General features: G+C 39.4%; 1 protein-coding gene and 1 non-coding gene across 2 annotated transcripts; both read right to left on the bottom strand.

Annotated features, from left to right (window-relative positions):
* Positions 1-1264: 1264 nt before the first annotated feature.
* Positions 1265-9661, bottom strand: LOC117832082 (elongation factor 2-like). The gene is made up of 13 exons (XM_034711055.1): positions 9386-9661; positions 7530-7744; positions 6791-6972; positions 6402-6613; positions 5598-5776; positions 5360-5465; positions 4855-5107; positions 4481-4676; positions 3976-4342; positions 3494-3847; positions 2667-2849; positions 2398-2530; positions 1265-1643 (listed from the first exon to the last, which is right to left on the bottom strand). The coding sequence occupies exons 1-13, from the start codon at positions 9386-9388 to the stop codon at positions 1450-1452; spliced, it is 2577 nt and encodes an 858-aa protein (XP_034566946.1). The 5' UTR covers positions 9389-9661; the 3' UTR covers positions 1265-1449.
* Positions 5194-5262, bottom strand: LOC117808552. The gene has a single exon (XR_004630360.1). It is a non-coding gene; the product is annotated as a small nucleolar RNA SNORD37 (small nucleolar RNA).
* Positions 9662-14598: the final 4937 nt, after the last annotated feature.

Genomic DNA, 14598 nt, shown 5'->3' with positions numbered 1-14598 from the left:
ACTGTAGTGATGTGTCAGTTGCTAAAGACTTGGCTCTATGAACTAGCTCTTGTTTGAGAGCTGGATTCTCCCCCCCTTCCCCCTTAATTTTTCATTTAATACAGGACTGAATTTTCTGTCCACATCGCTAAGCCACCAGCACACAATACTGAATGAATGCTGTGTCAAAGTGTGTGCTGTGCGACCGATCAGATGCAGGGGCAGGGTGGTGTCTGCTCAGAGGACTGTTGCGGCATGGTACAATATGAAGGTGTTTATATTAATTAAGTTTAGATAGTTTTTATCTAGGAATAATAGCTTATTACTAATTGAAGGAAAAGACATGCACAGATATCAGTCATAGTTTGAGACATTGCTTGAAATGGCTGCTTTTATATATTTAAAAAAAAAGATTCTGTGAAGAGTGGTTAAAGAGCCAGAAGAACCGGCTCTCATTGCAGAGCTGAGCCGGACCATTTGATCACCACAAAGGCTCATAATTCCATCACTTGAGGACTGACTGAGCAATGTTTTGAGATATATTTTTATACTTTTGGGCCATAGTCCACAATCATGAAAATTAAAATGGAAAATCATTGAAATATTTGAACTTGCATGCAGGGAGTCAAGAATAATTTTCACTCCTAAAAAACAGAAAAATATTGAACTAGCTTCCTTTTTTTTTTTTTTGATAGACCCATCTGTAAACGTTGCATGAAAAGTTAAGCACTTTGAGTGTGGAATTGTTTAAAATGTTTTTGTCTGACTGTGTTAAAATTAATACATCTTTTGTTTCTAAGTATGAGTCATTTTGACCTTGAATTGTAAGCTCATTGATAGAAAGCTAGAGATGGTGTGGTTTTATTGGATAAGAAAATCCAAGAAAAAACAGTATAAATCCACAAAGTGACCATGGTGTTTCATCCATAAAAATAAAGCATGTGCATCACCTTCTGGACAACTGTCTTGCCAATGTTTGTGGTTGTGTGTATTAAACTAGACTAAGAGATACATTTATTCTGAATAGTGATTTCCGTATACTCAATACAATATTCTACTTCAGATGTTTTTAAAAAAAACCTTTCTTCAGCTGTAGTACAGAAGTATCAAAAAATTTCTTACCAAATCAAAGTTTACATATATTGAATCTAGAAAACTTTGTTTTGCCGAAATGATAGAAAACATTGAACTTTTGTTGTGATATATCAATTCCCTGAGATGCACCTGTATGTTCCCAGTCAGACTGGACACAGCCCTTAAGTGACCAAAAAAAAAACAAATCATCAAGCTTGGACCATTAAAGTTTTTATTTTATTTTATCGTTTACAATTTTTGTGTTTCTTTATTCATTATTGTCGTTCCTTTTGGCAAATATTAGTGCTCATGGTGTTCTGTACAGTCCAGTCCCACATTGCTGACTCAAATTGGTGGGAAATGGGAATCAGGCAAGATCCAAGTGGGCCAAGGCTTTTACAATTTGTCCAGGTAGTTGTCCAAGGCTGGAATGCCTTCCTTCAATCCCTTGCGTTTGCGTGTTTCCGCGACAACAACACTTGGTCTGGTTGAAGGATCCATGGGGTCTCCTCCGAAAATCTGCCAATGGTCGAACACGCACTGTGGGAAGGCCTGGCCACCAGTGTTTGAACGAAGGTCAGCTGTGAAACCTGGAAATAGAAAGAGCAACGCAAGACTGAATACCCTCTCTTGAATTGTGGGTCTAAAAAAAAGGAACAAAAAAAAGCAACACTAGGTCCTTCTGGTCTTCAGTTTCACATATGGCAGAAATAAACTACTCTGGGTTGGTACACCATACACATAAGTGTGAATGTTACTTGGAAATTAAAATGTGCTGAAAAGATGGATACATTGGGTGAAAGTGCTGCTATGTTAAGTGACCTGCACTTGCAGAATCACTTGATTCATTCTAATGGTTTATATTTTTCTGCTGACAAAAATGTCTTCAAGTTTTTGCCAACATGCTTGCTGGACTAAAAACAAGCATTCTGGATTTCAGTAGTTATGCCAAAATATTTGCCAGTTGTCCGTGTAAGAATTGCAATCCTAAACACCTTACAGAAAATATGCAGCAAGAAACACAGGCCATGTCATGATCAAATTTTAGGTAAAGGCAGTCTCTTAATCTTTTTAATAAATTAAAAATACACATTAGGATGGGGATTAATCACACCTTGTAAGCACACATGAACAAAAAGCAAACAAAGCGTTGGTCCTTAAATATTCTTCCACTCTGATCCCAAATTGAACACCAACAAAAACCGTTTGAGTCTATGAGATCAGGTTTGGAAAAATGTTGGCTCAATTTATTATATGGCACTTTACAACAAGGTTTACACACCAGCCGAAATTCAATCTCTCAGCTGATGTGCTGAGAAAACATCCTTGGTTAAAAGTACTTACCGAATGACTCCATGACAGGCAGGTAGGCCTTAGTGACATACATGGGTGTTCCCACAACTTGGCACTCCTCAAACACGTGACCACGCCTCCTATTCAACACACCATAGATTCCACCAATAGCACTCTCAGGACACTGCCAGACAGAAAGGAGACAACTCAAATTAGTAAAACATCAGCAATGGAATAAAATAGATGCCTGTGTTTTAACATTAATTTCACCCCTATTATTTATGAGGGGATAAGATACATTAAACCACAGGTGTACTGACCTGGATCTCCACCAGGTAGACGGGCTCCATAAGTCTAGGCTCTGCTGTGAGTTCGCATGCATACAGAGCTCTGCGAGCAGTGGGAATAATCTGACCACCACCACGGTGGATAGCATCTGTGTGCAGTGTCACATCATGGATGTCGAAGCGGATGGCACGCATGTTCTCTTCACAGAGGACACCCTAGAAAACAAAAATTGAGATACCAATTAAAGACATTTCTATCCACTGATCACAAACACGGAGGGAAAACATAGATGGGATAAGACCTTAGAAGTGAAAATTGCAACAAGATACAAAACTCAAACCAGGACCATCTTTTGAGATTCTAATACAATAAACACTGTCCCCATAAACAATTTAGACTAGGGAGAAGCTGTCAGATACTTCCCTGAGTAAAAATAGTCATACAGCAGTAAAACTTTAAACTAGGTTATTTTAGTGTATATAAATACATGGCTTGAAATTTAAGCACTCAACTTGCAGAGAAGTCTGTTAATGAATTAGATGATAAAATGAAGGGCACTGTCATTACTGATGAAACCACTGATTCCATGCTGCAACCAGTCTATGCTCATTTTAAAATCAGGTTATATACTTTGAATGTTACGGGAAGCGTGTGATTTTTCCATTAGGAGTCGATTAAAGACTTTAACAATGTGAGCATTTCCAAATGATGGGTTACATATTTTCTTAATTATAAAACAAAGCTGGTGAATAAGCATTGCACAAGTTCTTTAGTAAGTTTCACTGATAACCTGAGTCAGAGTCTAAATCTGCCCTAAGTGGAAATACAAAATGACCAAAACTTAAATTGGCCTCTTTACCTCCTTGACAGCCCACTGGAAGCCAGCCACAACGCTATCCTTGATCTCATTAAGGTACTGCACTCCCTTGGTCACATCCACCAGCATGTTGGGGCCTGTTCCATCAGGTCCAAAGCACCAGATCTTCCTGGCCTCACCGACATCCCACTCAAACTTGTCAGCAAGGTAGCGGGCACGGGCCTTCATCTCCTGGCGGGATGACACATCACCCTTCTCGATGTCCTCTGCCAGACCATCTTCGAAGGGACGGGCCCTCATGAACAGGCGGTTGTGCTTGTTGGGGGACTTTGACAGACACATGACAGAAGATGCTGCGGAGACGGTCTCTCTGTAGGACACCACTGGATCAGATTTCTAAAGAGGAAACAAGTTTTGATGAGGAAATGATTATCCTTAGGGATTTTATGAAAGGGAGACTCTTTGAGACTCACAAATGGGTGAATGATAGGTTATTAAATTTACACAATTTTGCGTATTATCACCTTGAGTGGGATACAAGCGTGATCCTCCTCCAGATCCTTCAAACAGATCTCAAGATGCAGCTCTCCAGCTCCAGCAACGATATGCTCTCCAGACTCCTCAATGATACACTGCACCATAGGATCAGACTTGGACAGACGCTTCAGACCCTCCACCAGCTTGGGCAGGTCAGCAGGATTTTTGGCCTCCACAGCAACCCTCACCACAGGGCTGACACTGAACTTCATCACTCTCATGTTGTGTGCTTGCTCAAAGGTGGTGATGGTTCCAGTTTTCACAAGGTACTGGTCCACTCCAACCAGACCCACGATGTTACCACAAGGAACATCCTCAATGGGTTCAACATAACGACCCATCATCAAAATGGTCCTGGTAAAAGGCAATGAACACATTTAGGAAAAACAGACATTGAAAACATGGAAGTAACTCATGAACTGCTTTTGCAAAACTGATCCCCACAGTCATGTTTAAAATTAACAGATGAGCAGCGAAGGTGATGAAACCCACCTCTGGATCGGCTTACAGAAGAGATCCTCCTTCTTTCCGGGGACAAAGTTTGGTCCCATAATTCGCACCTTCAGGCCAGTGGAGACGCTGCCAGAGAACACACGTCCGAATGCATAGAAACGACCCTTGTCAGTGGTGGGGACCATCTTTGAGATGTACATCATCAAGGGGCCCTTGGGGTCACAGGTCTTAATTGCTGTTGAAAAATAAATTTAAAATGAGACTTTCAGCTTGGGTCAAAGAGTTACACCTTTAAATGCAGTCCACATCTGGTTTACAAGTGATGATAAAAGCAAAACCAAAACATGCATTAATGGTGAATGATTAAACTTTTGATATCTATGCATGCGCAACAAGATAAATGAGCTTCATACCCATGGCAGCCTCGTCATCTCCAGGTCCCTCATAGAGCAACTCGCAGCGGTACTTCTGAGCAGTGACAGGGGAAGGCAGGTGGATGGTGATCATCTGAAGGAGGGCCTCGCCGGCAGGGAGCCAGCGGCGCATGACAGCCTTCAGAAGTGGTTTACCCTCTTTTTCCTTGTCTTCAGTGTCCAACTTGATCTCCAGCTTTGTGACCAACTTGGCGGTCTCCTCTTTCTTGAAGTTCATGATGGCATCAAAGACCTAAATGAAAAAGTTAACCCGAGTAAGAACACTGGAACTCATCTTAAACACTCTCGGCTTGGCCATGTTAACTGTCTCTGTGTCCTGCTCAGGCTGAAGGTTGTCATCACTGGGTTACTCAGGTCAAAGTGAAGAATGTTTAATTCATCATATGCAGGCACACAGAATGTTATTTTGCTTTTATTTTACCCCCTAGATTACCATACCACAAAACATACCCTTTCCCTTATTATCCCCATAAAATATTTTTACCTTGAAGATTGGGTCCAGGATCAGCGCAACAAAGGTGCGGGGGTATTTGGTACCATCAGCTCCGATGGCAGACTTGAGGAATTTTCCGTTTGAGGCATCAAAGTACCTTAAGTAATACAATGAGAGTGTTACCACTAAAACAGAAGCTGCTACATTCCTCTGTCTTTGAACCTCTAGTGATGTGTGATGCATCACCACTTGGGAGCCTTTTGATAATGTACATCTGTTAGAGACTTACCTATCACCCCACAGCTTCTTCATCATGTCTTCCACCTTCTTGCAGTGCTCCTCTGGTGTCAGCTGAGTGTTGCCCTTGGCAGCAAACTTGGCTGCATACATCTCAGCAAACTGCTTGAGGGTGAAAGCCCAGCCATGGAGTCCAGAACCAAATCCAACGGTACCAACGACAGGATCGATCTGAAGGTTGACAACGGCACATCAAGACAAAGGCATTACAATCATTTAAATTAAACTATTAGGACATTTAGTAACAATCTCACTGTAGAAAGGGCACAACAAGAGGAAATTAAACATCAGCTCAGAGACTTGATCCTCCAAATTCTTATAACTGAAGTTTACCAGTACACTGCCTATTAGGATCGATGTGGAAATTAGGCCTTTGATTAGCATTTATCAAATTTGTAGTCTTAAATGCTTTTCATTACATGAAATCATGTTGTCCTACTTCCTTCTACTGACTTAGAGATATCTCTTTCCAATGATGGAGCTCCTTCTAATGACTTAAATGCAATTTAAGAGGTAAGAATTCTGGAAGAGTATAAGTCAGAGAAATAGAGACTTGTAAAAGGATGGAAAGGTGGCTACAAATGTCTATACCAATCACTGATTTAGCAGAGTGTCTTATCACACAGATTGCAGTCTAGACCTGTGTTAAGTTTCATTGGAACTTTAGTTTCGGTGTTATGCAAGTAAAACTAAACAGAACACTGTCATTATTGCTTCTTGCAAAAAAGATAACTTGCCTGTTGTGTGACAAAGTGAGGCAAAAGTTTTGTACTTCAAAGTTCAGTCAGACACTTACCATGATGGTACCCATGGGTCCACTCTCGTCCTCTCCATAGGTAGAGATGATGACGTTGACTGACTCAACAATACGCTGGAAGGTCTGGTAAAGATCTTCAGGTTCCAGCTGCAACTCCAGCAGGGCGCGGTCCATCTTGTTCATCATCAGCACTGGCTTGATGCGCTCACCAATGGCCTGACGAAGCACCGTCTCAGTTTGCACGCAAACACCTGGCATGGACACAAAATGAGACAATGTAACCCAAACCAAATCACTTTGAATTGAAACATTTCCAAAGAAACACTTCAGTATTAAGAAAATAGTTTTTGTCGAACATTTGCAAAATCAACTATTTCAAGGTTACTGCGACACAATTATAGAAGATGAATATTCTGCATCGTCCTTACCAGACACACAGTCCACAACAACCAGGGCACCATCAGTGACACGGAGGGCAGCTGTCACTTCAGAGGAGAAGTCAACGTGCCCCGGTGAGTCAATCAAGTTGATCAAAAAGCCTAAGCCATCCTTTGACTGCTTAATGAAGGCCATGTCATTTTCACCCAGCTCGTAGAAAAGGGAAATGGCGCTGCAAGTCAAAACAAAAAGGTGTTGGACAAAGTCAGATAAAGAATGTAAAAATACAAATGTCACTAAGCCGGTTCTTTGTCAAAATCACACCCACTTACCAACTGTGCAAAAAAATTAAATAAAAACACACTAACAGCCCAAAGGAAAATACACACCTGCTATAAGGACACATTGTTCAGTAAATAGCAAATACCAACAACACTGATAGAAAGCATTGTATTATCTTATGAAATCATATAAAGTTGACAGCTGATGACTAAATGGCAATTTCTAACCATGAAGCATCACATCTGTAATTAGAGTCAAAGCAAAACTGGTTTTGGCTGCTCATGGGAGTGAAACTTTATTTGTTAATGCTTAGTATTGTCTGAGTCAACTATACATTTAAATACAACTAAATAAAACAGGATGACAAAAAAAATTACATCTCATTTGCTTTAAATTGAAATAGGAATGAAGGGCACTTGCATCACCTACACTCAACAGTAGATCTGCTCCATGATTGGACCACTACATTTGTCAGATTCAGACAACACTCACAAAAATGCTACTTACGTGGACTTGATGGTGATGCAACGTTCCTGTTCATCTTTCCGTGTGTCTGTGAAGCGAGTCTCTCCGGCACGGGAAGAGGCAATGATGCCAGCCTTTGACACAAGCGAGTCTGTCAATGTTGACTTTCCGTGGTCTACGTGCGCAATCACAGACATGTTACGGATGTTGGCCTTTTTGTCCATGATGGCACGAATCTGGTCGACGGTAAAGTTCACCTAATGAAGAAATAAATGAAACGGTTAGAATACAAAGTCTTGTACTTATGCCAAAAAAAACCCAAAAAGGCATTGATTGTGATTTTCATGCAGTGATTCGTGATGCATTCTTCTAAACCAGGGGTTCCCATACTTTTCAGCCCATGACCCCCAAAATATAGGTGCCAAAGACTTGAGACCCCCCGTCCCTCGAAGTGATTTGATGTGGCTTCCTTCAGCTAGTCTGCAGAAAATGACCCTACCTATATGAGCATGTGGCTGGGTTTCCTGTGCTGTTATGAATTAACCTACTGCTACTTTAAATAATTAACTGTTCACTAACTCTAAACTTAGGAGTCATCTGGCAAAAAGAAAGGCATAAAACTCATTACATTTTCTGTTTAAGGTTTTATTTCAAGTTTAGCTTATATTTTAGTCGATTTTTTTTTATTATGGGTGAAATGTACTATTTTAAGATAACTTTTGTCATTAAATTTTTTTATTGCATGTTTTCAGTATTTCTTTGTTCACCACAAGTTAACAAAGAATATATAAGAAATACAAAAGCAACAAAGAAAATAATAATAATTAACAGTACAAAAAAGGAAGATAAACATAAGAAAAGGTAAATAAAAAAAATTTTTTTTGACAACTTAAAAATATTTATATTCTAGAAGACATCTCACGACCCCCCTATTTGTGTCTCAGACCCACACTTTGGGAACCCCTGTTCTAATCCAGAAACAGATGTGATGTTTTCAGAGAGTATTTTATTGTGATTCTAAACGTCCTATATTCAGTTCACAGTACGTAACACTGATTTAACCCATTGCGCATGAAAAACTGCTGATGACACAGCGCTGGGTTCCGGACTTCCACCCAGGGTGTTGGTTATCCGCCATCACTGCAGTGACGTTTCCCTTATACAATATAACCCTCATGTAGCCCACTTTATACCGGCAATCTAACAGGGTTTGTCACCAGAGCCAATACACCACATTAATGCCTCATTTGAGTTTACGAATTTTTGCAAGACATGTAATTATATAAGATTAGAAAACTCAACGCCCGGCATAACATGTCTGCACTAAAGGGCCACGTGTACAGACTTTGACACTGTGCTACATGCTAACCGGCCGGTAGAGCGGATCGCCGGCCAATAGTTTCTCCAACCGGTGACAACCTCTGGATACTTCTGTGTTCCCCTTACACTATGCGTGTACTCTACATGAACATGTCCTTCTCTTGTTCTGCTTTAGTGCAAGTCACCTGTGTCCTGACGCTGGGTGGAGAAGCCTCCAGTACAAAAGTGGCGGTAGCTTTCAATGCAACAACCATAGCATAGCCTGACGTTCACCACTTCAGGCCTTACGAGTTAATGTGCCGACATACAACTCACAACTGTCGGAAATGCCTTCACTGGAGTTTTAAAGCAAACATTTTAATAGAAATGACGCATTTTAAATCACTCTGTGTCTTTGTCAGGCTGCCGGCACAGATGACATAACGGCTGCCATTTTGATCAAAGCACAATCCACAGCACTGGCTCTATGTATCGCAGCATCCATCAAGTACCTTCAATAAGTAGGATCATATTAACGTTTATAGCATGATTACGACCTGACTATTCATTTATGGTTGATAGAAAAGAGAGCAGCTCACCATTTTGACGGATGGTTTTGGATTCGCTTCGTCGAGGAAAGAGACAGATTTTTTACACTGCCCACCTCACGAGGGCATAGGCAGGGAAGAGGCCGCTGACGTCAGAAAATAGGCTTTTATACCACATGCGTCAGACGCAAGTGCGTCACGTATATTGTGTCGCTTTTCCCTCGCTCTGCTTCTGCGCCGTACTTGCTGACGGGTTTAAAGGACTCTTCATTTGATTATTATTGCTAGAAAGCCAGACAACCGCACAAAAACTGCATCGAAACTTTTTGAATGAAGTATGCTTTAAATTCATATTCCATTTAAATTCGTATTTTATGAGGAGGTCATTTGTTATTACAATAAATACGGTAATGTAATAGAATGTACTTTATTAATCCCCGAAGGGACATTCAGGTGTCTGGCAGATAAAATTATAAAAATCACATTAAACAAGTAATTCAGTTGTCTGTCAGCTCATCTCTCATTGGCTAGAGAGTTATGAAGTCTAATGGCTGCAGAGATGAATGGTTTTCTGTATCTTTCAGTCCTGCAACGCAGAGAGATGAGCTGTCCACTGCTGCTGTGTCTCTGGTCCCCAAAGAAGTTGTGAAGTGGATAATCTGTGTAATTTAGAATGGCCTCTAGCTTCTTCTGTGTGCATCTCTCCACCACAGTCCCCAGTGAGTCCAACCTGGTTCCAATCACAGTGCCAGCTCTTTTCACTAGTTTGTCCAGTCACCTCGCATCCTTGTGTAGGGTCTGAGCCTCCCTAAGAAAAAGATACAATTTTGGGGGGACATTTCGAGATTAAAGTCCTAAACAGTAAACTCCTAAATTCTCGAATCCAATTTTTTTTCTTCTGTAAACTGTAAACAGCTGTCACTCACTGTGAAGCCACAAACTATTTAGGATTATAGCCTTTGATATATTATTCTTAATAATAGGAATCGTATGAAAGGATAAATCTTGATGAAATCTGTCATATCTTCTCACAAAAGTAAATCCCAAATATGTTGTGAAAAGGATCCCTTAAATCTGCAAGCAATTGTTTTGAGCCTGCAGTCAGTCAATTGAAAAAATAATAATAACAGGGTGTAGTTTATGTCACAGTTATTCAATGTTAAACGTTAAGATGTTTTGCAGAGGTGAGTCTTATGCTGCAGATTTATCATGTCTTATAACATCATGGTGCCTGATTGTCCAGCAGATGGTGCCTTTGCTTCACCTTCAGAGATTCCAGTTTTCATCACACAGTCACAGATACACTGTTAAATTAAACTAAGCAGTTTTTATGCTCACAAAGATTTAAAAGATACCATTCGACTCTCTAATGTTCTGCAATTAATGCATTAATAACCTCTAATTACATATTCACATCAAAAATAGAAAGTTACAACTAAAGCAATTTGAAAAATAATAATCCTGCACAGTACACCATCAACACTCATGCCAAGGTACTTCTTGAAGCTCCTGTCATCTACCAACCCTTTCATCATAATGGCTGCCAGTCTCGGGCCCATATAACCTAAGAAAAGGGACCATATATCAAAGAATACTTTGATCATACACTTTGATCTCTATGTCAGATATTCCATAGGTATGATATCAAAAATAACTTTGTGCCACCCGGCTATCGTTGGAGGTTTGTGGTCTATCCACCTCAGCAATATGTTTCTCCTGGCACAGAAAGTGAGGACATATAAAAGTCTCTTGGAGTGTGTGCTTTTGAGTTGTGCATCTGGCAACCCGAATAGTAAACACAAAGGGTCCTCAGTCTAACATTAAGAATTAGGTACAGTTTATCCACTAAGTTTTTCCAGTAGTCATTTATATGTTTACTCATCCAAACACGGTGAATAAAACTTCCAACCTCAACATTACACTTCATACCCAATTCAGATTTATTATGATCCATTTTATGCCTAAGCTGGGGAGTAATCTGTAGACGGTGTAGTAGTCTAAATTGATTTTCTTTCAATCTATTACAAACTGAAATATTGTTTGCAGATCTCCATATATTTAATCAGGTGGCTTCATCTGTGTCTATATACAAGCCATTACTCCAACTGGCAGGCATGGGTGCAGATTTACCTGTATCACATCTAGACAGTGCTTTATACCCAAGTCCCAGAATGCCCTCCTTCCTTCCAGCAGAAACTATATTCACCAGTGGAGAAGGCTGGAAACAGATGCCTCTGTTTTTTCTGCTATTTAAAAAACGTTGTATCTGGAGATATCGGAAAAATTCAGTTCGGGGTATGTTATATTTCTTGCATAGGTGTTCAAATGACAGTAGAGTTCCTTTTTCATACAAGCAGCCGTGCTCCACATATCAAAGACACTATCTGTACTACCAGGACAGAAATCTACATTGCCCCAAATAGGTGAAAGAGGAGACAATTGTCCCTCTAGTCCTTCCAATTTTCTTATATCTTGCCAGGCTGTAATAGTTGTGATAATTATAATATGGAACATTATATTTTAATAATGATCAAGCAAACATTATTTTAACCATTAGTTTAATCCCCTAGTTGGTAATTTAGTAATGATCCCATCAGCAACTTACCTTTCCTCTGATCAAGAAAAGTTATTTGATCCTCACATTCATGGCCATTAACCCATCCTGAAGTGAAGTAGTTATAAGCTTTGGTGCCCTTGAATGTAATAAGGGACTCTCTAGTATGAGAGATGGACTGTGGACAAGGCAGATATAAAGAGAAATGACACATTTTGTCAACTTCAAGCAGATTTCAGGAGTCCATGGTTCATTTGGAAGTAAATACTAATCCAACCCAAAATTTCTTATCTATTCAAATAGCATGATTGAAATCCATGAATACCATACAAGGAGAAACATGATCCCGAAATGCCAGCAACTATGGGCTTGATCTAGTTTAGGACAGACAGAGACAGAGTGAAAAACTGTCCTATAGTGTAACAAATCAAAAATTGACACTCATTTTGGGAATCATGGACACTGGGCCCTACAAAACTACTGGCATACAGGAATTACAACAGCATGGCTTCATATTAGAAGAGTCAGGGTGCTAAAGTGGCCACACCCATTCAGAATATTTGACAAATCGAGAAATAAAAAACATTAAGGTCTGTTTTATAATCATTTAACATGTGATCCTCATTGTTTTTAATTTGGGTTGAAGATTGATTGAAAACTTCTTGTAACCTCTAATGAACGATACTTGGAAATAGATAGCTCAAACAAGACTGCACTTCACCTACAGTTCTCTTCATTGATAAAGACGACTTATCTATGCCACAGAAAATAATAGTTTGCATCATATATAATTGTATCAGTGTGGTGGAGTGTCTTGTTTGAGTTTTAAAAATCAGCTTTTCTGAAAGTAAGAGAAACAAGATGGTTGAAATTTTATTTCCATAGAGGTAAAGCGGTGAATATGGTATTGTTTCCCCCTTCACCACTCACTAGGCTGAATGAAATCTGGAAGCGTCACAAAAGCTCTTAGTGAAAAGCATAAAGTCACTCCATCTGGGAGGGGATGGTGTGGTCGTTGGGTGTATCATGACACAATCTGAAATTATTTGGCCTAAAATGGACACAGGCACGCAGGCACGCTGAAAAAACATGAACCTACTTAATTGAACAAATTTGATAGTGTAAATGAGCTGTGAGAGCAGGAAGTTCACTGTGTAAAATGTTCTATTTCACCGCTATTACTGCTAGCACCTGACCTGTTTCTCTGTGTGTGCTGTCATATCTGACAAAACTCACACAGAATGATTGACAGGGAGGGATGGCATGCTGCTCAGCCTGAGTAATTGACTGGGGATTGAAATGACACTAAGGTTTTAGGGCTGTAATATTCCTGCCACAGTAGCTGTCTGTAGGAAAGTCTTTTAAAAAATAGAATATAAAAGTTGTTGTGTGTACTTAAAGCAAGTCCATGCTGTGCTTGTGCTCGTGTGTCAGAGTGTGAGAGAGAGTAGTTTTATATGCAAGATTTGGATCACAGTGACACTAAAAAATACAAGAAGGTGTGGCACTATTCCGCATTTAGGGTTTAGGTTATGTGTTTCAGCCTCTCCTTTTCCTCTTCTTTAGATCATAGCCCTCAGTTTATACGGGAACCCACACATTAAATTACAGAAATATATCTTTAATGAACAAAACTGACTTTCCAGCTAGCAATTTTTTTTTCTAAAGCGTTCTGTTAATGTTACAGAGAATGTAATGTTTTCAGCGGGAATTTTCCTTTATGTTCACAGAATGTTCTCGGATAACATTCTCTAAAAACCTTCACAAAATGCTTGGTAAAAAGCCTTCATACAATGTTAAGTGACAACAGTGCTCGAATATTATGACCTAATGTTCTTGAAACGTTCTCATAAAGTTTTCTTTATGTTCCAAAAATATCAAATAACATACTCTAACGACATTCAATAATCTGTGACCCCAAGAATGTTATCAAAACATCCATTGTCAGTTAAAGATAAAATATTCTGTCTTTGTTCTAATGAAATATCACAGGAATATTCATAAATAAAAAAAATCTGTGATTTGAGGCATCAAAAACATCCTGAAAACATGTTTTACATGATGCTTTGAGAATGTTGCTTTTTATTAAGTAACATTATGGGAACATTTTATAGAAAACATTCAACAATCTTTTACCTAAAGAATTTTATCAAAACATCATCTGAATGTAAGGACGAAATGTTCTTCAATAATAGTTTACAAAAAAGGAACATTACTTAAATCAATAACCATCTTTAAGATGTTCTTTGAAAAGTACACTCAAAATCTTGTCCTTTAAACATAATCAGAACTTATAGGGAATCTTAGCCAATGTGGTGAGAACATTCCCTGTTGCCTGGTTTGAACAGTTGAGGATAGACAATCTGCTTATGATAGGAGATAAAACGTCAGAACGTCTTTCTTAGAAAATACAAGAGAAAATGTGCTCACATGACCACAGTAGGCTGTATAATAGTGTGCTTTGGAGAAGTCCTATCATTTTAAAGGCAGTGTGTGAACAGGGAATATGCCTCATAAATTAATTCAGGGGTGAGCAGATTTAAGTCTTTATGACTGTGTATGTAAGAAATTATAACTCAGTCATAGGTGGGGCTGTGTATAATAAATCTTATTACCTGGCTTTCTTACTGATCTTCAGGTTGTGTAAGAAGCTGGATTCTGATTGGTCAAAACCCCTTGACAACCCCTTGACAGCAGTTATTAACATTCA

This window comes from Notolabrus celidotus, chromosome 2 (assembly GCF_009762535.1).
Source record: "Notolabrus celidotus isolate fNotCel1 chromosome 2, fNotCel1.pri, whole genome shotgun sequence".
Lineage (NCBI taxonomy): Eukaryota > Metazoa > Chordata > Actinopteri > Labriformes > Labridae > Notolabrus > Notolabrus celidotus.
The sequence above is the reverse complement of the archived record's forward strand: the minus strand, read 5'-3'. Positions and strand labels throughout refer to the sequence as shown.